Genomic DNA, 22,836 nt, shown 5'->3' on the forward strand with positions numbered 1-22,836 from the left:
GCTACTGTCCTAAGGTCACAGAAACGTGAGCTCCAATTATCACCAGAGAGTAATAGAAGAAGGGACTAGACTCGTGATCAATGCATCAGTTGACACATATTCATTGAAACATCAATCCCTATTGTAGCTCAGTATAATGGAATGACTACTTGACTAGAGTTAGAAGCCCTGGGTTCAAGTCCTTACTACTTAGTAGCTACACAAGGGTGGGCAAGTCATTGGCTTCTCTAGACCTGTTTTTGCTCACCTAAAAAGGGACATCCGTCCTACTTGAATCCCAAGGGTGTCATGGGGCTCAAATGAGGTGAACAAAAGTTAGATAAATCTGTTATGACTGTTCTTAAAAGGAGACAACGGGAAGTAAAGTCCATTAACTTTAAAATGAGCTTTAATTTCTTTTCCTTAAGTGCATTTATCAATGTAAACAGAGCATGTTAGAGATTCCAGTGAATAGCAGGATATTGTTGATATGTTTGTTTTAATTCAGAAACTATGGAACTATGCCAATGACTTGATTGAGACAGCAGCTTCTAAACAACTTAGTTGTTGACGTTACCTCCAACCTAGTAAACTACTTTCAATTGTACAGACTCTAAGCTGAAAGCCTCTAGCTGTCAAAGAGAACCTAATGATAATTAAAAAACAAAAACAAAAAAACCAACCCCAAACTGTTTTGCTGTTAGTATTTCACATTGGAATGTGCTGTGTGTCACTGTCACACATGGGGTCAGGAATAGGGCCTGTGGAGAGGACTCTTCCTGCCACGGCCTTTTGGAATGGCACAGACTCCCCAGTTGTCTGTACGTGCTCTTGGAAATCGAAGAATGAATCACTTCATGGCACTAAGAATTTAAAAAATAAATCTCTGCTAAAAAGAACATCCCATTTGGAGATAAGGGTGACCTGCTGCCTAGAGTGGGGCTGCTTGTGTTTGTATACATGAAGAAGAGCATGTTTTGGTCACCTGATGTCCCCGACTAGAGGTGGGTAAGGAACATTGGCTGTTCTGGTTTTTAAAAGTTAGGTAGGCAACCCTTTCCCCCAAATCACAGGCAAAGAAGGAAATGGGTAGAGGTCCCTGGGGTGATCCTTGTTTCTTAAGTCATGTGAGGATCACCATCAAGAGCTACTTATACCATAGCTGGAAAGGCATTACTTTAGACAGTGAAAGGTCAGAGATCACAGATGCCACTGTGGGGCCTGCAGATAACAAGAATGGACAAGAGACTGAAACCCAGGCACCAAAGAGGAAAAAACCATTATTTCCCCCTTGAAACACTCTCCAAAGAATTCAATAAATTCATGCTTCACTTTGGTTTATTTTTACAAAACATTTAAAAAATGGATTTGATTTGGTAGATTGTCCAGAACCTTGTGACCGAATAGTAAAGCGTAATTTGGAAAGGCCCAGATTGGGGCTAATATATTCCCCACTCTCAATAGTCAGCTCTCTGCTGCTTAAATGAGTGACCTTTGCAGTGGGTCCTGAGATAGAAAATGCTTGTAAGATAAATGTCTAAGTCCAAGACTCTGTACAGTGGATGCATGGGGATCATGTATACAAACACCTTTAATCAGTATTGGCATTTAAGTGCCCTCATGAGGACTCTTCTGACCAGACTGGGTTTCTTGCTGGAGTTTAGATGTGTTCCAGATTTAAAAAAAGAAAAGAAAAGAAACAAAACACACCAAAACACCAAACCACCCTCAGAGACTGAATCCTGTTAGAAAGGTGCTATTGTTGGTCAGTTTTCAACTGTTTCTCTTCACTGGTCATACAATGCTGGAGCCGATATGGCAAACATTACAGGAAAAATAGTAAATTCTTAACTTATTCCATCTCCAAAGTTGGAAAAATCAGACCGTTACTAAAATAAACAATTTCTCAATTTCGTTCCGGCAGCCGGGGTCCCGCAGCGGCCACGGAGCCATGGGGCGAGCGTGTTGGAAGGTGGGAAGTCCACAGATAGAGGAAAACTCACTCGGAACGGGAACAGTCCAGTTCAGCTGAGCACAGGCTCAGGTTAAGGCAGTGTTCCTCACAGAAGAACACATCGGAAAAAGCTGCTTTTCTTTTGTTGATCGGGGGTGATTTTAACGCCCTGGTTGTTGCCTTGTGGACTATTACCCTCCTGAAAAATAGAAAAGATTTTTCCAATAGTGAAAAAGGTTGAGCTGGAGGGAAAAGTACTTAAATTAGTATAGATGAGAACACCCTCCTGGTAATCAAAACAATTCTTTCTACATGCTCCCATAAACAATTTATTCCCTCTTCTCATCTTGAATTAGCTCAACCAGTGTCTGGTCTTTGAAATCCCCAAGGGACATACTCCAATGGAGACAAGTAAGACAGGTGTGGGGAAGCCAGAGTAGTGTAGCTGGAGAAAAAGATTAACTGATCAGAGATGGAGAGTTGGGCTAGAAGCACCTGAGAGGCCATCCATGCCAACTACTATTTTTAGAGAAGAGGAAACAAGAGGCCAGTAAGGATAACAGCCTTGAATCTGCCACTGATCTCCTGGGTGACTTTGAACAAGCCTTTTCCTTTTCTCTCTGCCTTATTTTCTTTATATATAAAACAAAGGGGTTGGGCCAGGTGATCTCTAAGGCACTATGCAACTTGTTTCCCAGCACTATCATTCTGTGTTCTACATTCTGGCCATAATCTTCCTTTTTAAAAAACAAAACAAAAAACCCAAACCCTTGCTTTTTGTTTCCAAGGCAGAAGAGCAGTAAGGGCTGGGCATTAGGGGTTAAGTGACTTGCCCAGGGTCACACAGCTAGGAAGTGTCTGAGGCCAATTTGAACCTAGGACCTCCCATCTCTAGGCCTGGCTCTCTATCCATTGAGCCATCTAGCTACTCCCTTGCTAGTTTTTGGCATTACTGAAAATTTACTAGCAAGATGATGATATGAGGCTGGAAAGTCAAATGAGAACTTTCCCCCCTGACTTCTTATAGCAGATGCAAATGGAATTTGATATTTACTGTCATTACATTCAGGTTTCCTTACTAAACACAGCAAATACTAGTCCCAGTTCATGTTTCCATAAGGACTTGACAAGCCCTAGTTAACTTTAGATAATGAGGAAACATCTACCATAACCAACACTTTATTGAAGAGGGAACTTGTCTCCAGGGGGAAAATGAGAGGTCTGTCATTATTTTATTGCAGATATACTTTCCAGGATTTGGAATGAATCATTACTCACCAATTTTTTGTCCATTTTTGCTTTGATGTCTCTTGCAAGAGTGAAAAATGCCTACAGAAGGAAAGAAAAGTTACTATCCATAATGCATAAGCAGGAATTTGCAAATGACTTAAAAAATGCAGTTGAAGGTCTTCTGGTCTGTTGGTTGAATACTAACTATGCTCTTCCTTGGAGTTTACCTTATATTCTTATGGCAATGCAGAATAATTTGTGATAGTTTAGGGTGTACTTTTACATTTTACAATTCATTTCCTTCCAATACTCAATCTCCTTATAGGATCAAGTCCAAACTCTTGGTCTGGCATTCAATATTCACCACAATTTGGATCCAAACTAACTTTCTGATCTTACCTCTTAGCACTCTCTTCCACATATTCCATGGTCTGCCAAAATGGCATTACATACATCACTTCATTTGATCTTGCCAACAACCCTGAAGTCAGTAAGGGGTATTATTATCTCCATTGTACAGATGAAGAAACTGAAGCTAAAGGAAGTTGCCCGGATTATTCAAGATCAGACAGCTAATAAGCTAAGTTTATTCTGAATATCCTGAAATATGTACTTTTTTTCCTAAGTGAATATAAGTTCTTTGAGACCAAGGACTATTTCATTTTTGTCTTTGTAATCCAGCCCCTAGCAGACTCCCCGGCACACAGTTGGCACTTAATATGTTCGATGATTGATGTGCCAGATGCCAGAAATGAAACCAAGTCTTCTAAGGTCAAATTCAGGATTTTTGCCAATATGCCCAAGTTACCTCATAAAGCAAAGTATAGAGTATTCACCTAGAAAAAGACTTACCAGGGGAGCAAGGTGGCTCAGTGTATTGAGAGCCAGGCCTAGAGATAGGAGGTCTTGATTTCAAATCTGGAATCAGATACTTCCTAGCTGTCTGATCCTGGGCAAGTCACTTAACCCCCTATTGCCCTGCCCTTACCAATCTTCTTCCTTGGAACCAATGAGAGTATTGATTCTAAGGTTGAAGGTATGGGTTAAAAAAAAAAAGACCCACAGAAACACAGGGCAACTTTCTACCAAGCAGTGTCTCTCTCAACTAGTGGCTGAAGAAGGAGCTTTTGTATACTTCTAGTCCAGAGAGGTGGACACACCCATGGAGATGAGACAGAACTCATTGATTTATCTATGGCTGGGCCACATTTAACTCCTTAACTCAATTTGTGGAATAGGAATAAGGGAATCACCCATTAAAACTATTCTTAACTCTTACATTTGTCTGCCAATGAAGAATAGTCTCACAGCAAAACTAGTATTTGAGTATTTGGCAAATACTCCTCAGCTGATAGGACAGGAAAGTGGCTTTGCCCCAAACCCCAGGGTAAACCAAATTCCTTGGCAAGCTCAGGGTTAACCTATGATACTAGCAAAATAGAGAGGACAGAACAGGGGGATTGGGGGTAGGGACACAGAAGGTGATCATATTGAGGATCAGGAACAGGAGCTGAGCATCACATAATTTGAATAGAATTCCTAAACATAGCCTCTTAGTATAACCCACCCCACCCCTTCTTCCTCCCACTAGAAATATGTGCCTAGAAAGGTCTGTCAGTTATTTAAAAAGCTATAATCATAAGGAATTAAAGGGGCTTTAGCTACAATTTGAGTGTTTGGGAAAAGTGGGACAAACTATGGTAAAGAGATTAACTAAATGTATGAGGTATGTCAGATACTCACATTCTCTACATTGATATTGGCCTTTGCGCTGGTCTCCATGAATTTAATTCCATAATCAAGTGCTAGCTAGAAGAAATCCATAGAATACAAGACAGGTCAGTTATTATCAGCCTATATTTCTGTTCATTCTTTAAGGTTCATCATGTTTTTCTCAAAACGTTGTAAAGTTGGTAATACAGTTATTATTCAATACTTCAATCTGAGGTATTTTAATAATCCTCATTTTACAGAGGAGGAAACTGAAGGTCTGGGAGGTATAACAGAGACAGTATTCAAATCTAGGGCATCTGACTCTGGATCTGGTTGTCTTTCTACACTGAAAGAAGTATCATTCCCCATCAGAACTAGATAGTGCAAAATTCAGCAAATGGAGTGGAGGGGTTGCAACTTGGGCAAAAAAAAATATGTTCTTTTTATCACGTCTGACTGAAGGAAGGGCTTCAAAAGAAAAAGGAAAATTTGGGGAAAGTATAGTTAAAAAGATGGTTTCTTAGAACAGGATTTAGACTTCTGGACCCCAGTTTAAGATACTAGCTAGGGATGAGAAGTAACTATCTAGGTTGTAACCAGATCAAGTATAGCCACTTGTTTACTACCCTGTTAAACACAGACATTCCTACTACTAGCCAACCAGATATAATGCTGTGAAACTAAGCATTGGTCTGGTAACAGACTATATCTGTTGCCTAAGAACCAGCCAAGGTAAGTACAGAGGCTCTTCACCAGAAAGCTGGCCACAAAGTGATAAGTCCTATGATCACAGTTATCAAAGGGAAAAAGATATGGCTTTCAGCTTCTTCTTATATGGTCCCCTTTGTAGACTACATAGGAGCTGTAAACCTAAACATTCTGAATATTTTATTCAAGAAAACAAGTCAGGAGGTATTAGATAGGGCAAGTACCAAATAATAACCCCCCAAAAGAAAATCAACTTTGTCTTAGACAAGAAAAAAATGGTTCTCAAAGTGATTTCTAAATCTGTATACAGTCAGATCTTGACTTGTTTGATCAAAGATCAGAATCAGTATCAAATCAGAAGAATATAGAAAGGAAGAAGCTATAGCATGCAAGTGAAACAGATCCAACCTGACTGACTTAAATAAAGCTATTGACACTGGGAAATGGGGACATGAATAAAGGAGAAGACATGGACTTGCCTCAATTACTAAGGCAGTTCAGCCAATGTAAAGCAAAGTCAAAAGAACCTAGAAAACACTTCAAATACTTGTTCTCCTTGTCAAGCAGACAGTCGTGGCACCCAAAGGCAATATTAGTTTAGAAAACATAAACCAGTAGAAGATTAGGGAAGAAAATTATCTGATCGAACAATGAAGTGTTGGAGAATAAAACAAGTTTGTTGAAAATTTAGCATGATTTGCCCCAAAGCGTTAAAAGATGAAACTGGGAGGGCAATAAAAATTGAAGAAAAATGGAAAAGACCTATCACCCCATTTCTATGATGAAATCATTTTCTCCATGGGTAGAGACATCATATTTATCTTAACTGTGGTCTATGTAGAAGGTGATAATTTTGAAGGATCTAGTCTCAAGGTATCTCAAAGTGGAGACTACGGGAAAACAAAACAAAAAAACCCCAGTTTCTATTACTATTGAAAAAGTTCACCAAGAAGGCACTGACAACTATCAATTCATGTATTTTACTTTCTCATTTCTACCCAAGTTTTGTAAGAATAATTTATACACATATTGAAGGAATTTCTCATGAGAATGAGATGAAATTTATAATATTCTACAGCAGATAAAAACAAAACAAAACACTTAAAAACGATACTAAGTATTGGTTCCAAGGGAGGAGAGTAGTAAAGTCTAGGCAATGAGGGTCAAGTGACTTGCCTAGAGTCACACAGTAAGGAAATGTTTGAGGCCAGATTTGAACCCAGGTCCTCCTGGTTCTAGGCTTGGCTCTCTTATCTACTGAGTCATCTAGCTGACCCCAGAAGATATCTTTATAATCATTAAACTGACAAAATCTTGAACATGTTTACATAGTTCATTTGTTGCAAAAGGTAAAATACAAGATCCCACTGGGCTTAATGTTTGACAATTAAAAAAAAAAGTTTCGCTTGAAAGAACAAAATTATATCTTTAAGGCTCTCTTCCAACAAAGTATCTTTTATGCATGTTAAAATCAGATTACTTGAAAGTCATAAGAGATAACTCTGATGACCCTTTTGGTATTCATTGGATAATTCCAACAGGAATGGGGATGTATAAAAATTAAAATTAATCTCAATAATAAAAATATTATATTTTAAGGGATTTATTAATGATTATTAGAAATAAAGGAATAAAAGGGACACAAAATAAAAACCACATGCTCATGGCTAATCAGCCTGTTCAAACCCTCCTACACTTAGCACCATCATCCTTGCCAGGAAGCCAAAGAGGCCCGAGCAGGACCACCCACTGAATTTATCCCCTGTGTACAGGAAGTACGTACGTAATGTCAGGAAGTCAGTGGGCTCCCGGGAAATGTAGTTTTTCTTTAGGGTAACAGATTTTCAATTATACAGATGGAAGTGATCAGCCTTTGTCTGAGAGGGGGTATCCTGTGATTAGAGCTAACAGTCCTGTTCTTTGGTCCATTCCAAGACTCTACTGGGATCTGAACTACTGTGGGTAGGTTGGACGGATAACATGGACCTCGATGGGGATGCATAGTAGATTGCACAGGCTAAAGTGTATTACCAGTGAAGAACTAGGAGCAAGAAGTGGTTAAAAGTTATATTCTTTCCTTTTCTAAGAGGCCCAGGCAGGAAGAATAGAGATATCAAATAGAGTCAGCTACCCTGTGCTACACTGATACCTATATAGCATTTGGAGACTGGACTACTTTGGCAGATTTATGGATATAAGGTCATGGACAAGAACTGAAGAGGATAAGGAAGCATGGGTGGGCTATATCTGTGACTTTGGAATGAGAACTTATAGTGGTCCATTCAAGCACTAAAGATTTGTATGGCAATGCTAGCCATTCAATAGCCTTCCCAGGTCATTTTCTATGGTGTACTGAAAAGCTTTAGTTGTAACAACTTCCAGATGTTAGGTTAGTTACCTCCTAAAACAGCAGTCCAAGGCAACTACAAAACTCTTAATTCATTTGCTGCAAAACCACAAACTTGTTCAAGGTTTTAAGACTGGGCAAAGTCAATCGTGGTTCTCAGGAAAAAGAATATCAATAGGGTTCCATTTTCTTTATTCTGAGTTCTACATGTATTATCATGCAAAACATATTTGCATATCATTCACTGTTAAAAGAGAATACTCATATAAGACCAAAACCCCCAAATATAATTTCAAATAAACTAAAGTGAAAAATGGTATGCTTTGATCTGCATCCAACTCCAACAGTTCTTTCTCTGGAGGTAGATAGCATTCTTTGTCATTCTTCAGTTCTTCTGTCATTCTGTCAGTTCTTCAGAATTGTCCTGGATCATTGTATTGCTGAGAGTAGCCAAGTCTTTCACAGTTGATCATTATGGAATATTACTGTTACTGTGTATAATGGTTCTGGTCAGTTCATGTAGGTTTTTCCAATTTTTTTTCCTGAAATTATCCTGTTCATAATTTCTTATAGGATGAAAGTATTCCACCACCATCATATGCCACAATTTGTTCAGCCATTCCATAACTGATGGACATCCCCTTAATTTCCAATTCTCTGCCACCATAAAAAGAGCTGCCATAAATAGTTTTGAACTAGTAGGCCCTTCCCTGCTTTTTTTGATCTCTTTGGAATATAGACACAATAGTGTTATTGAATCAAAAGGTTATGTAGAGTTTTATAGCCCTTTGGGCATAGTTCCAAATTGCCTTCCAGAAAGGCTGGATCAGTTCAAAATTCAACCAGCAATGCATTAGTGTCCTAATTTTGCCACATTTCCTCCAAAGGATTCCACACCCCCCCCTTCAACAAGCATTTATTTATTTTCACTTTTTTTAAAAAACCTTACCTTCTGTCTTGGAATCAATACTGTGTATTGGTTTCAAGGCAGAATAGTGATAAGGGCTAGGCAATGGGGGGGGGGGAGGTCCAAGTGACTTGCCCAGGGTCATACAGTTGGGAAGTGTCTGAGGCTAGATTTGAACCCAGGACCTCCCATCTCTAGGCCTGGCTCTCAATCCACTGAGCTACCCAGTTGCCCCCTATTTTCACTTTTTAAAAGTTTTTTTTTTTTAATATTTCTATGTTTATGATTCATTTTCTCTCCCTCTTCTCTTCCCTTCCACTTCCAGAGCCAATAAGCAATTCCACTGGGTTGTACAAATGTTGTCACTTGATACTTATTTCCATATTATTCATTTTTGCTATAGAGTGGTTTTTTAAGCCTAGTCCCCAAATCACATACCCATATATACATGTGATAAGTGATGTCATATGTTTTTCTTTTGCATTTCTACTCCCACAGTTCTTTCTCTCAATGTGGATAGCATTCTTTTACACAAGTCCTTCAGGAGTGTCCTGGCTTGTTGCATTGCTACTAGTAGCAAGGTCTATTACATTGGATTTTTCCGCAATGTTTTATTTTCTGTGTATAATGTTCTACTGGTTCTGCTCGGTTCACTTTGCATCAGTTCACTGAGGTTCTCCCAGGTCATATGGAAAGCCTCCAGATCATCAATCCGTATAGCACAATAGTATTCTATCACCATCATATACCACAATATGTTCAACCATTCCCCAATCTTGGGACACTTCCCCCCATTTTCCATTTTTTTTTGCCCCAAAGAACACAGCTATGAATATTTTTGTACAATTATTATCTCTTTGGGGTACAAATCCAGTATTGGTATTGCTGGATCAAAGGGTATGCATTCTTTTAAAGTCCTTTGTGTATAATTCCAAATTGCCTTCCAGAATGGCACAACTCCACAAGCAATGCATTAGTGTCCCGATTTTGCCATATCCCCTCCAACATTTATTATTTTCCTTTACTATCATATTGGCCAATCTGCTAGGCATGAGGTAGTACCTCAGCATTGTTTTGACTTGCATTTCTCTAATTATGAGAGATTTAGAAACTTTTTCATGTGCTTATTGATAGTTTTGATTTCTTTACTGAAAACTGCCTATTCATATCCCATTTGTTAATTGGGGAATGGTTTGATTTTTTGTACAATTGACTTAGTTCCTTATAAATTTGAGAAATGAGACCTTTTTCAGGTTTTTGTTATTACCCCCCCCCCCAATTTTTTGCTTTCCTTCTAATTCTGGTTACATTGGTTTTGTTTGTGCAGAAACTTTTTAATTTAATGTAATCAAAATTATTCATTTTACATTTTGTAGTGTTCTCTATCTCCTGCTTGGTCTTAAATTCCTTTCCCATAGATCTGACAGATATACTATGTTAATCTAATTTGTTAATGATTTCCCTCTTTATATTTAAGTCATTTACCCACTCTGAGTTAATCTTGGTATAGGGTGTAAGATGTTGATCTAAGTCTAATTTCTCCCAAACTGTTTTCCAATTGTCTTAGCAGTTTTTGTCAAATAGTGGGTTCTCATCCCCAAAGCTGCTACTATCATTTACCCCAAGTCTATTCCATTGAGGATTCCATTTTCTTTTTTTTTCTTTAACGTGTACACTTTTATTTGAACTGGTCTTAAGTCAGTGTACAGGTAAAGCTCCTCCCCTCCCCTAAGTACTGGCACCAATCTCATTAACTCCCAGGGAGACTGTTAAAGTCTTCATTCACATCTATGATGGGGGCAGGGAGAGAATTTAGGGAGCCATTCCTTATGGCTGACAATTAAAAAAAAAAGGAACAAGTATTAAGGCGGAAGATACAAAAAGTTTTTTTTAAAGGATTACATAATTTACATATAAAGCAATATTACTGCCACCCTCCCCCCCCCCATCCCCTCCCCCTGATCTGGATTTATGTTAAGTAGCTCTGCTCCTGTGGGAATAGAGCAAGACAGCCTTCATAGAGGCAAGTAACTCTCTGTAACAATGCATTATACAATATTTGGAATGACTTGTTAAAAAAAATGTACAATCAGAGTCCTGAAGACGCACTGTAGAACTTTGGGGATGTTTGCCTCCAACATTACTTTAGACTGCTCATCATCTTCACCGTTCAGGTTTTTAAGTCCTGAGTCAAGCGCCAAAAAACAAACAAACAAACACAACAAATAAAGCCATGCCAATCTCATATCTTTTTTGGGCAATTATCATGTCACACCCTTTGACAAAAAAAAAAAAGAAAAAAAAAACAAAAAACCAAGAAAAAAACACCAATAGTCCATTTAGAAGCATTTGCGATGGACAATGGAAGGCCCAGACTCATCATACTCCTGCTTACTGATCCACATCTGTTGGAAGGTGGAGAGGAAGGCCAGGATGGAGCCTCCGATCCAGACAGAGTATTTGTGCTCAGGTGGGGCAATGATCTTGATTTTCATTGTGCTGGGGGCTAGGGCTGTAATCTCCTTCTGCATCCTGTCAGCAATGCCTGGGTACATGGTGGTACCACCAGACAATACAGTATTAGCATACAAATCCTTACAGATGTCAACATCACACTTCATGATTGAGTTGAAGGTAGTTTCATGGATTCCACAGGACTCCATGCCTAAGAAAGATGGCTGGAAGAGAGCCTCTGGGCACTGGAACCTCTCATTGCCAATGGTGATAACCTGACCATCAGGGAGTTCGTAGCTCTTCTCCAGAGAAGAGCTGGATGCATCGGTGGCCATCTCCTGCTCAAAGTCAAGGGCCACGTAACACAGCTTCTCCTTGATGTCATGCACAATTTCCCTCTCAGCTGTGGTGGTGAAATTGTACCCTCTCTCGGTCAGGATCTTCATGAGGTAATCCGTCAGATCACGGCCAGCCAGATCCAGATGGAGAATGGCATGGGGAAGGGCATAACCTTCATAGATGGGCACAGTGTGGGTCACACCATCACCAGAGTCCATCACGATACCAGTGGTACGACCAGAGGCATATAGGGACAGCACAGCCTGGATGGCAACGTACATAGCTGGGGTGTTGAAGGTCTCAAACATGATCTTGGCTTTAGGGTTCAGGGGGGCTTCTGTGAGCAGTACAGGGTGCTCTTCAGGGGCCACACGGAGCTCGTTGTAGAAAGTATGATGCCAGATCTTCATGTCATCCCAGTTGGTGACAATACCGTGTTCAATGGGGTACTTCAGGGTCAGAATACCTCTCTTGCTCTGGGCCTCATTCCCCACATAGCTGTCTTTCTGGCCCATACCCACCACCACACCCTGATGTCTGGGGTGCCCCACAATGGAAGGGAAGGCAGCCCGAGGGGCATCATCTCCTGCAAAGCCAGCTTTGCACGTACCGGATCCATTGTCAACAGTGAGCGCAGCAATATCATCATCCATGGCGAACTTTGAAGTGGCAAGTTTAAACCTTTAAGAGAGAGGAGGTGGTGCCGCACCTGGAGGCAAGTGCACGCTGGGTGGAAGAGCTCACAGCTGGATTCCATTTTCTTAATGAAAAATCTGGACATTTTTCTGGCTGTCCTCTCCCTATGTCTTACCTTTCCTAAAGTTATTCTTTGCCCACCCAGAAACCTCCAATCGGTATTTTCTCAGGTCATTAATTCTACTATGACTTTATTTCCTTCTCCAGTCTTGACATATAGTTGACCAATTCAAACCTACACTGTCCTCTAACCTTTAATCTCTTGCCCTCCTTCCTGACTTACTGCCTCTTGTTACCCTGATGAATTTCAGCCCAAGATTATTCATATCTGCCTCTTCTGATCCTGTACATATGCTACTGAAAAGAGTTAGAGGAAATCGTGCAACTTTGTTGACTGGAAAAATTATGAATTCATGTTATTCAACTTCAACTGAGCCTTCAATTTGATAACTTAATCCTTTATTCTTCCCTAATTGATTTGTTAGCTTCTGCACTTTTTTTTAATTCAGAACTTAAATACTGAATAAAATGAGCATTTCCACATATACTGTAGATGAGAGGATTCCATATGAAACTCTGAGATCTCTATTAGATTGGGCTTGCCTTTTAAGTATATAGTAAATCTGACATGTAACTTTCAAAGTTATCCTGCTGTCTGTGATTCCTTCTGGGCTTCCTTCTGTTCTCTTCTTATTTTGGGTGTGGGAGAAAGGGGACTCTTTTAAAAAATCTCCCTCCCAATTTTAAAAGAAAAGACAATCATCCTACATTTTCCTAAACCTTCTCATCTCAATCCTTCCTAATGTCTACATTTGCAGAAACATTCCCTTCTCTTTCAGCTAAGCATCTCCAGTTACTTTAAGAAAGCTGAAGCTCTTGACATGATCTTCCCTTTTACTTTACCTCAGAGTCTTGTCATTCCTCTGCCTCACCCTCCAGCCCCAAGTCTTTGGTAAGGAGATGGACTTTCACTTCTCCAGGTACACTTGACCCCCATCCCTCCCATTTCCTCCAGTAGATTACAACTTCAATCTCTTCTCACCCTTTAATATTTGACCCTATTCTACATCAAACTATCATCTATCTATCTCCTTCCTCAGACAAAACTCAGGAAAAAGCTGTTTGTCACTGTCTTCACTTCTTTCATTTAATTCTAAACCCTCAGCAATTTGGATCCTCACCTCAACTGAAACTGCCCACTCCAAAGTTACCAGTGATCTCTTAGTTGCTAAATCCGATGTCTTTATGTCTTCATTTTTCTTGACCTATCTGTTGCATTTGATACTGATGGCCACCCTTTTCTCTCTTGAATCCTTTTTCTCCTTCTGGGCTTTGGTGACAATACTCTCTTTGTTCTTCTCCTATCCATTTCTCAGTTTCCCTTGTTGGTTCTTATCCATATCATGTCTGCTAAATGTGAGCATCTCTCAAAGCTCTGTCTTAAAACCTCTCTATAAACACTGTCTTGGTGACCTGAGCAGCTCTCATGGGCTTAATTATCAACTCCATGCGGCTGTTTCATAGATCTACACATCCAGTCACAGTCTTTTCCCTAAACTTCAATTCCACATTAGCAATCGCCTATGAATCATTTCAAAGTGGATGTCCTGGAGACATGTCTAAGTCAACATATCCCAAACATAGGTCATTATCTCTATTTCCTAATCCATATTCCTCTTCCCGATTTCTCTATTTCTATTGAAGATATCACTGTTCTTCCAGCCTGTCAGGTTCATAATTCTAGCATTTTCTTGAATTTCTCCCTCTCCCATACACATCCAATAAGCTGCCACCCCCTGCTGTTTCTACCTATGAAGCATCTTTTATATCTGACTCCTTTTTCCTACTCAAACAGCTACCACTTTAGTTCATGCCCTCATTATCTCTCACCTACATGATTGCAAAGGCTTCCTGAAGCTGATTTCTCTTCATCAAGGCCTTCCCTTCTCCAGCCCATCCTCCAAAATATTGTTAAACTGATTTTCCTTTAACAGGACTTTAACTTCCTTTAACAAAGACTATCTTCTATGGTAGGAGCAACATCTTAACAATTTCCCTTTACCCATCATCCAGTCCCTCTGTGCATGTTGGGCTAGTTTTTCTTTAAAAAGTATTGAAACCATCCTCAAGACTTGATTGGCTCAGGGGACTAAAGTCACATTCCACTGATATAGCTTCCTGAATAAAAATCAGCCACAAGGAACTCCAGGTGCTGTCTCATGTTTGGCTGATGGATAATCATAGGGCAACTAAGAGGTAGGTGAATTTTGTTCAGTTGAATCAACTTAAAGGGTCCTCAATACATATTCTTGCTGAATATCTTTTCTTCTGCTAAAGCTAAGTAGTCTGCCTTTGTTAGGGCCTGATAAAGTGTCTCATTTCATCCTAATAGTGAACACTGACTACCATGGGGCTGTCCTCAGTCACACTCAGCCTAGAAATCAGGCCTAGCCCAGAATATTCCCCTACTCAATAAACTCTGGTGGCTTCCAAGAATCAACTGTAAACTCCTCTGTTTAGCTTTTAAAATCAATCAGAGTTTTGCCCCAATCTACCTTTCCTGCCTCATAATCCATTACTTTTATCCCATCCTCTTTTTCCCCCCAGACAAATGGGTCTTTTTTGATTTTCATGTGATAATGAATCTCTCATCTCAATGACTTTGCATTAGGGGTATCCATGGCTAGAAAGCATTCTCTCCTTACCTCCATCTCACAGAATTTTTCTGTTCTTTCAAGATTTAGCTCAAGTACCACTTTCTACTTGAAGCCTTTCTTGATACCCTCTGATTATCTGTGCCTTTCTCCCAAACTGCCTTGTTTTTATTCTCTTTATATTTATTCCATAAATACTTATATATGTCCTTGTTGTCTTCTATTAGAATACAATATCCTTTCCAGCAGGAACTGTTTCATTTATAGTATTTGTATCCCTAGCACACTGACTTGCATACAGTGGGCATTTAATAAATGGTTTAGTGAGTACTGACTGATTGAATAGTAGATCTAACTGGCCTTTTGGGGGTGTTCTGGACTGCCCAGATAAATCTTGATTACTCAAAAATATTTATTACAGCCTACTACATGTAAGACAGAGGATGGCCTCAAACACATCTGGCAGATCCATGGAGTATCTGTGATAGGATGTGGGAAAGAATTACATAGCATATGATGGAGTTAGAGAACTTTCTGTGCATCCAGGTTGGCACAGTTGGACAAACTATTCAAAATGGAACTTAAGCACTAAAATCTTCTAAAGAAGCCAAGTAGTGATAATCATGAAGGTCAACACAGAGTAAACTGATGGAATATTTGGGAATCGTTTGAAAATGTTATAAGTAATGAGAAAAAAAAACTTTGCATTTTTAAACAATGAATACCACACAACTGGTAGTGTATATGTGTTTTGTAATGTACTTTTCTTCTTATTTGGGGCTCTTGTAAGTTAGGTAGGGAAGGCATAAATTATATGTAAAGTGCCAATGGTAGTATCATCATTATTATTATCATCACCCTTCTTATCTCCCTTTTCCAAAGAAGGAAACTGAGGCTCAGAGAAATAAGGAAGCTTTTCAATCTTCAGATAGCAACTGATGAGAGAGGCAGGACTTGAGCCCAAGTCTGGTGCCCTGCCCCACATGACTGCTCTAGGGATAAGCATGCATGCGCACATGCATGCATGTACACACATGCACGCACACACACACGTGCAAACACATACACTTGGATAAGGCAACCATCTTGCAATCTTGTGACTGAAGTCAATGGATGAGGATAATTTTTCATTTTTAGAAAGTAGAGAAGAAAAAACATCCGTTTAAACACATTTCTAAAAAGTTAAAATAGCTCTACAAAAGTGTCATTCTAAACATGACTGAACATAACATTGTTCCTACCTTTTCCCCTCGTTCTTTGGAAACTTGTCTTCTTTCATTTACATCACATTTGTTTCCAAGTATCATCTTTTCCACATCTGCAGAGGCATGCTAAAGGAAAAAAGAGCCAACAGGATCAGGAAAAGTTGAGTTTTTATAAACTTTTTTCAAGAATTCTAACTTTTAGCAGTTCTCCAAAAGCATAACTGGCAGGGAAGGAACAAAACTCTCTTAACGTGCTTTTGGTTGTATAAAATATAGCTATAGAATCTGAACATGTTCAGATGCCAAACACTAAGTCTAATAAGTGGTATGCATGAAGTAACAGACAGAATTGGATTAAAACCAATTTTCCTCTTCATTTGAATAAAGGGGATGAAAAAGGAAAGGCTCCTGGATAACATGAAGGCACCAGTCATGTGAATGAAAGATTGTATTCACTGGAAATTTCAGCCAACTCTCTTTCATCAGTACAGTAATGGTTACGACAAAAATCTTGAAGTATTGTAATGTTAGATCCCAAGGTGTCTGATCAAAGATATATTTGGTTTAGTTCGTTTAGAGCATATTTTGTTTTGAAAACTGGTAATCCATGGAAGATATATATGCTCATAAAATGGATCAGAAACTTCTAGAAAGGTGGCATTTCTGTTTCCTGTAATCATAACAAGAAGAATCTCTAGATATGGCACCAACAAAGATGAAGGGGGAGGGGGACAGGAAACAAATAATCCGCCATCTAAATACTGCATCTATAGAGCAACTTACAACTTACAAAGTGCTTTAACATACATTATTTAATTTTACCCAGGCAACCCAGTGAGATTAGGGTAGAAATTATTTTCTACACAAGGACACTGAAGTGCATTAGGAAGTTACTTGTCTGAAGTCAAACTATCAGTAAAGTGGCAGAGCTAGGAATTGAACCTAGGAGTCCTGATGTTCAGGCTAAATGACAAAAGCAAGTACAGAGAATTAGTGTTAGTAACTTCCAAAGAAATTATAGAATCCTAGTTCTGGTGATAGCAAGACTCTCAAAAATCAATTTAGTATAGCTTTCTTATTTTATAGATGATGAAATTGAGGCTCAGAGAGATTAAATTATTTGTCTAAGATCACATAAAACATTTGATTCTATTCAACAAACATTTATTAAGCATTTGTGGTCTAGCAAAGTGTAAGACACTAGGGATATGAAATGAAAAACAACAGCTTCTGTTCTCAAGAGCTTACCACATGTACACAAATAACAATAAGACAAAGAACATTATATGGGCAAAGGAGAGATCCAGACAAAGTGCTCTAAGAAAATTTGGGGAAGGAAAGATTATTTTTGTTGGGGTAGCAGAACTCAAGGAAGGCTTGAAGGAAGGAGAATCCAAGCTAGACCTTGAAGAAAGAGAAAGATTTCAGATGTAGAGACATTTTTGGAAAGGAGGATGGCTTATGATACTGACCAGGGAGAAGTCTGGAAGAGATCAGAAAGAGGAAGTAGTCCATTTTGGTTGGAATATAGAGTACATATATAAAGGGGAATAAGAAGGATGGAGAGGTCAAGTGGAACTTAAAAAGTAAAGGGTGCAATAAAAAGTATATGAGTTGGCATGGTTTTTAGAGGAACTAAAACAGGAATGAAGAATGCGATGAGTAGACCTGAGGTAGCAGAGCCTCAGTAGTGACGACAAAAGCTACACTAGGTGGCTGCAAAACTGGGTTATTGTCAGAACATTCAAACAGATGACAATTTCATAAGAGAAACTCAAGAACCTAAAACATAGATCAAGGAACATCATAATGATTCAGTAAGGGTACCAAAGGAGATAGGAGGCAAATAAGTATGGGAATAAGAAATAATAAGAATGAAGAAAGCAGGGCCAAAAGAATGTATATACTGGGTATAATTATGTAAATAAAAGCAGTAATGAAATGGGGGGGAGGGGGCACGGACCAGAAAAGTTCAAAAGGATCCAAAATAATAAACATGGCTTTTACTATCACTTTGTAAAAATTAATTTAAATTGAAATTGAAAAAAACTACAAATACTAGGGGTTTACAGTTTTAGGTATAATTTTTTATTTAGCTCTATTTGCATATTAAATTTGTTAATGGTTAAATTTAATTTTCAAAAAGGATAAAAAAAAGACAGAAAAGGCCAATACCATAGAAACCATGCTATGGGAAATTATTAAAGGAACATTTTCTGAAACTTATGGATGGCCTCAGTCTGAACATGAAGAGGATCACAGAGTCTCCTCCATGAACCATCCTCAAAGACAGTCCTCTAGACACTTACCTGGCAAGTTTGCAAACTTTAAGAGACAAAGATGGCATTTTCCAAGCTGCCAAGAAGAAAGGAGAGAACATTTAGAGATTCAAGGATAAGAAATGACTTGGGATATGCCCCAAAGACCTTCAAGAAGAACAGGCCAGGGGCCAGGGGCCAGGGAAGGGAAAGGGAGGAACCCAGAAAGAACAAAAGAGGAGTAAGAGTTAGCCCATTAGTACCGTACCAAGTCAGAACACACAAACAGGTGACCCTATTTCAAGCCCATTTTTAGAATTGGAGGAACTACAAGCTGACAAACCATTTCAGGACTTTGAGGAAATGAAGAAATACTTTGTTAAAGTCTCACAGCTATAAAGATCAATAAAAAAAGCCATGGAGACCTGAAAAATAGACATGACATACAAGAGATAAAAAAGGGTAATACAAAAAAAACCACCCCAAAACAAAAATATAAGTGTTAAAGAATAGAAACATAACAAGGATGCAGAGGGTAATTAGCTTCCAAAACTAAATGCTATGTTATCCCTAGATAAATGTAAAGGTTTGTCTAGTTGGCAATAAAAAGCAATATTTGGAACTAAATATGTATAAAATCATTTAAGTTAAAAATGTTACAAAGTGAGCAAAGTGTTTTAATCTGATTTATGGGAAAATAATTTTAGCTATAATCTCTAGAAATTGAGTAAAGAGAAGAAAAACCTCAGAATTATAAAGAGGAAACTTAGAGGTTAGGCAGAAACCCAACCTCACAGTAAATGGGCTGGGAAAGTCATCATTTAGTTTATTTTGTCTTTAACTTTACTCTATTGTCTGTGAGAGCAATGGATTTAGATTCAGAAGAGTTGGATTTTAGTTCTGGCTCAGTCACTTATTTGCAAGATGATTATATTCAAATCACTGTTCTTCTCAAGGCCTTAGTTTCCTTATCTGAAAAAAGAGGGATTTATATCCAATCTTTAAGGGCCCTTAGAATTACAATAAAGACAAGGATGACATAGATAAAATAAACTAAAGAGCAAAAAGCACCAAAACATACAAAGACACAATGTAACATTAAACATTAAAAATCTAGCAATATTGAATCTCTCTGGCCCAGATGACATAGCAACAACAACAAAAAAAGTAATGAAATACTGTAATTTGGACAAAGAGAGGAATACAGAGTTAACTAGGGACCATAATATTAGAAAATAACTTACAAAGAAGACAAAGAATTAATAAATAATTAAAGAACTGAATAACACAATAAATAAGATGCAGTTAACTGACATGAGGAAGAAGTGGCTAAGTGACGGAGTGGAAGAAATATTGGCCTCTAACTTGATGTGCGACTTCAGGCAGTTACTTCCTTCCCCTAGGCCTTAGGGAGTTGGATCAAATGATCTCTAAGGCCTCAGTCAGCTCTAAATTCAAAGATATTATACTAGGACATAAAAACATTCTTTGTAAGCAGAAAAAAGGCAGAATTCTATACACTGTATTTGCAGGTCACACTACATTAAAAATAGAAATAATAAAATACAATTAAAAGGCACCCAACCAGGGGGCAGCTGGGTGGCTCAGTGGATTAGGAGTCAGGCCTAGAGATGGGAGGTCTTGGGTTCAAATATGACCTCAGCCACTTCCTGGCTGTGTGACCCTGGGCAAGTCACTTAACCCCCATTGCCTAGCCCTTACCACTCTTCTGCCTTGGAGCCAATACACAATATTGACTCCAAGACGGAAGGTAAGGGTTAAAAATAAAAAAAGGCACCCAACCACATGGAAATTTAAAAAGTCTTAAATTTAAAAAGAAAAATAATAAAACTAGGAATGGTAATCATTGCTCTTAACCTAGGACTTGACTTTCTCATTGGGTAAAATGAAGGAATTGGACAAGACAAGTAAGGGTAGAGGAAATTGCACAAGATTTGGAGTAAGAATAAGGTGAAAAAAAAAAGAATGGATAATATAGAATATGAACCAAAGGCATTTAGAATATTACAGTATATGCAAAATCAAGAGCATAAAACACTGGGAAAGGATTCTTTACTTGAAAAACAAAACCAAAAAATCTATTGGGAAAACTGGATAGTAGAATGGTGAAAAATGGGATTATACAATCTTACACCATATTGCAAAAGAAATTTGGAATGAATCAATAATCTAAATATTTAAGAAAAAAACTGAATGGTATTTATTCTAATTGTAAAGAGGAGGGAAATTCTTAGCTTTCCAACAAATAGAAGAAATTATAGGAAACAAAATAGATGCATTTGATCATATTGATTTTCAAAAAGTTATTAAGCACCTATAATGTTTTTACAGAACAAAGAACAATGTGTCTAGAATATAAAGAAAAGAAACAGAATGGAGAAAAAAAAACTTTGCCATAAACATGTCTGATAAAAATCTGCCTTTCAAATCTATAAGACTTTTATTATTTATTTAAATAATATATATTTAACTAAAAAATAAATAAATATTATTATTTATTATTCTTTCCTCAACAAGCAAAAAGGTAGAAAAAAGTAGCCTTCAAAGGGGAACCCACACCCCCCACCAAATTATCAATAATTACTTAAAAATCTGGACCAATGTTCTAATGATCTGAGAAAAGAAAATGTAAACAATTTTGAAATATGACTTTCCACTTATTCAATTGTTTAAAATGGGGAAAAAATGGCAAAAATTGCTGCTAGTGGAGTTGAATAGAGAAGAGTAATGGACTGGCTGAGAGCTTTAGGAGTCTGAAGGTCTTCGATCAAATCCCACTTAAAATAATTATTAGCTGTGTGATGACTGAGCAGTTTAAATTGTCTCAGTTTCCTCATTTGTAAAATGGAGATATCTATGATAGCACTTACTTCATAGAGCTGAGTGTTCAAAATAAATGTAACAAAGTACTTTGCAAATCTTAAAGAACTATATGAATGACAGTTGTCACTAACAGGCACATGATTGCACTGCTGCAGGAAGCTAAGAATTGTGACTTTTTTGCAAAGCTACAGAGCATTCCACAAAACGGTTTTGTTTAGACCTTTGGATCTAGTAATATTACTATTAGGATCAAATCTTGGGATTTTTTTAAACAGAAAAATATCCTGCAAAATTGTGGAATATGAACACAGCAAAAATATTGTTATGAGACAAGACATTAATGGAGAATTAAATATGGGGAAGCTTATATAAAATTATGCAAAGATAGCAGAATTGAAGAAAGGAAAAATATATGTATACAATATATACATTTAAAAAAAACCAAACTAAACAGAAATTTATAGCTTCACATACAATTTTTTCTTATTTAAATGTCAAGAATGTTTGTTTTCTTAACAAGCTTATCTTTCTAAGCTTATGCTAAAATTAAAAAAGAAATGAAAGTTCTCTCTGAAGTTTCTTCCAGCATTATAATTTAGTTTCTAGGGAATAAAACAAACTGACAGAAAAATAAACAAACAAACAAACTGAAAAACAACAATAATCCTAAATCAAAAAATGATTTTGAGAAAAAATGAAAACACAATCTGATGAACCATTAGCCAAATTGATAAAGGAAAAAAAAAAGAAAATGCAAATTAATAAAACCAGTAGACAATAGCAAATACAAACACTACAAAAATTAGAAAATGAGATTATTATTCTTAGTCCTAGGTTAATACAGTTAATAGAGTAGAAATAGATGATGTGGGGCTTCTCTTTAACCTCCCTTTCCCCTACCCCCAAAAAAGAATTTGGCACTGATAAAAGAAGACAATTTGTAGATTGAAGGTGCTCTTCCAATTCTCCCCAATTTCACAGATACGGAAATTGAAGCCCTAATAATAAAGGGAGTAACTTGGACAAGCTCATATGGCTAGTAAAGTGACACATCCAAACTAGAACTCAAATATTCTAATTCCCAGGTCAGGGCTTTTAAACCATCTTGATTTGCTGGAGATTCCTCCCCCAGTCCCCAAATTATAAAGAAGAAATAATTCCCATTTGAGCTCCAAAGACATCAAAAAAAGGATAATTGGTTACACAATATGATTTTTGAATTAAAATAATATTTTAATTCCCAAACCTAAGAACAAAAAAATGGCAGTTCAAGCATACTTAATAAGCACGCATGCATAAATCCAAAGTAACACACAGGCACAGAGAATACATACATGTTTACCTCAAAATATTCCTCCCTCTTAGCAAGCCAAAATCTCAGGGATAAAATATACAAAATTCTATTCCAATATCATATTTTAGTGACATAAAGCTAGAAAAATGCAATGCAAATAAGAAATTATTCTCAGAATTGACAAAAACCATCAGGGTGGCCAAATTTCAGGACATAAACATTTTTTAAGAGAAATTATTGATGGTAGCTAGGTG

General features: G+C 37.8%; 2 protein-coding genes across 3 annotated transcripts in view; both read right to left on the reverse strand.

Annotated features, from left to right (window-relative positions):
- Positions 1–370: 370 nt before the first annotated feature.
- Positions 371–22,836, reverse strand: part of RAB8A (RAB8A, member RAS oncogene family) — a 32,426-nt gene continuing 9,960 nt past the window's right edge. For both annotated transcript variants that reach the window (XM_016432353.2, XM_001368601.5), the window contains exons 5-8: positions 16,223–16,312; positions 4,907–4,972; positions 3,212–3,262; positions 371–2,132 (exon numbers count right to left, since the gene is read on the reverse strand). In XM_016432353.2, the coding sequence (XP_016287839.1) occupies positions 2,040–2,132; positions 3,212–3,262; positions 4,907–4,972; positions 16,223–16,312 (300 nt within the window). In that variant the 3' untranslated portion in view covers positions 371–2,039. The remainder of the gene's footprint in view (positions 2,133–3,211; positions 3,263–4,906; positions 4,973–16,222; positions 16,313–22,836) is intronic.
- Positions 8,981–15,911, reverse strand: LOC103096124 (actin, cytoplasmic 1-like). Its single transcript, XM_056822310.1, has one exon. It carries the CDS (start codon positions 12,282–12,284, stop codon positions 11,178–11,180), a length of 1,107 nt encoding a protein of 368 aa, XP_056678288.1. The 5' UTR covers positions 12,285–15,911; the 3' UTR covers positions 8,981–11,177.

This window comes from Monodelphis domestica, chromosome 3 (assembly GCF_027887165.1).
Source record: "Monodelphis domestica isolate mMonDom1 chromosome 3, mMonDom1.pri, whole genome shotgun sequence".
NCBI classification, from domain to species: Eukaryota; Metazoa; Chordata; class Mammalia; order Didelphimorphia; family Didelphidae; genus Monodelphis; species Monodelphis domestica.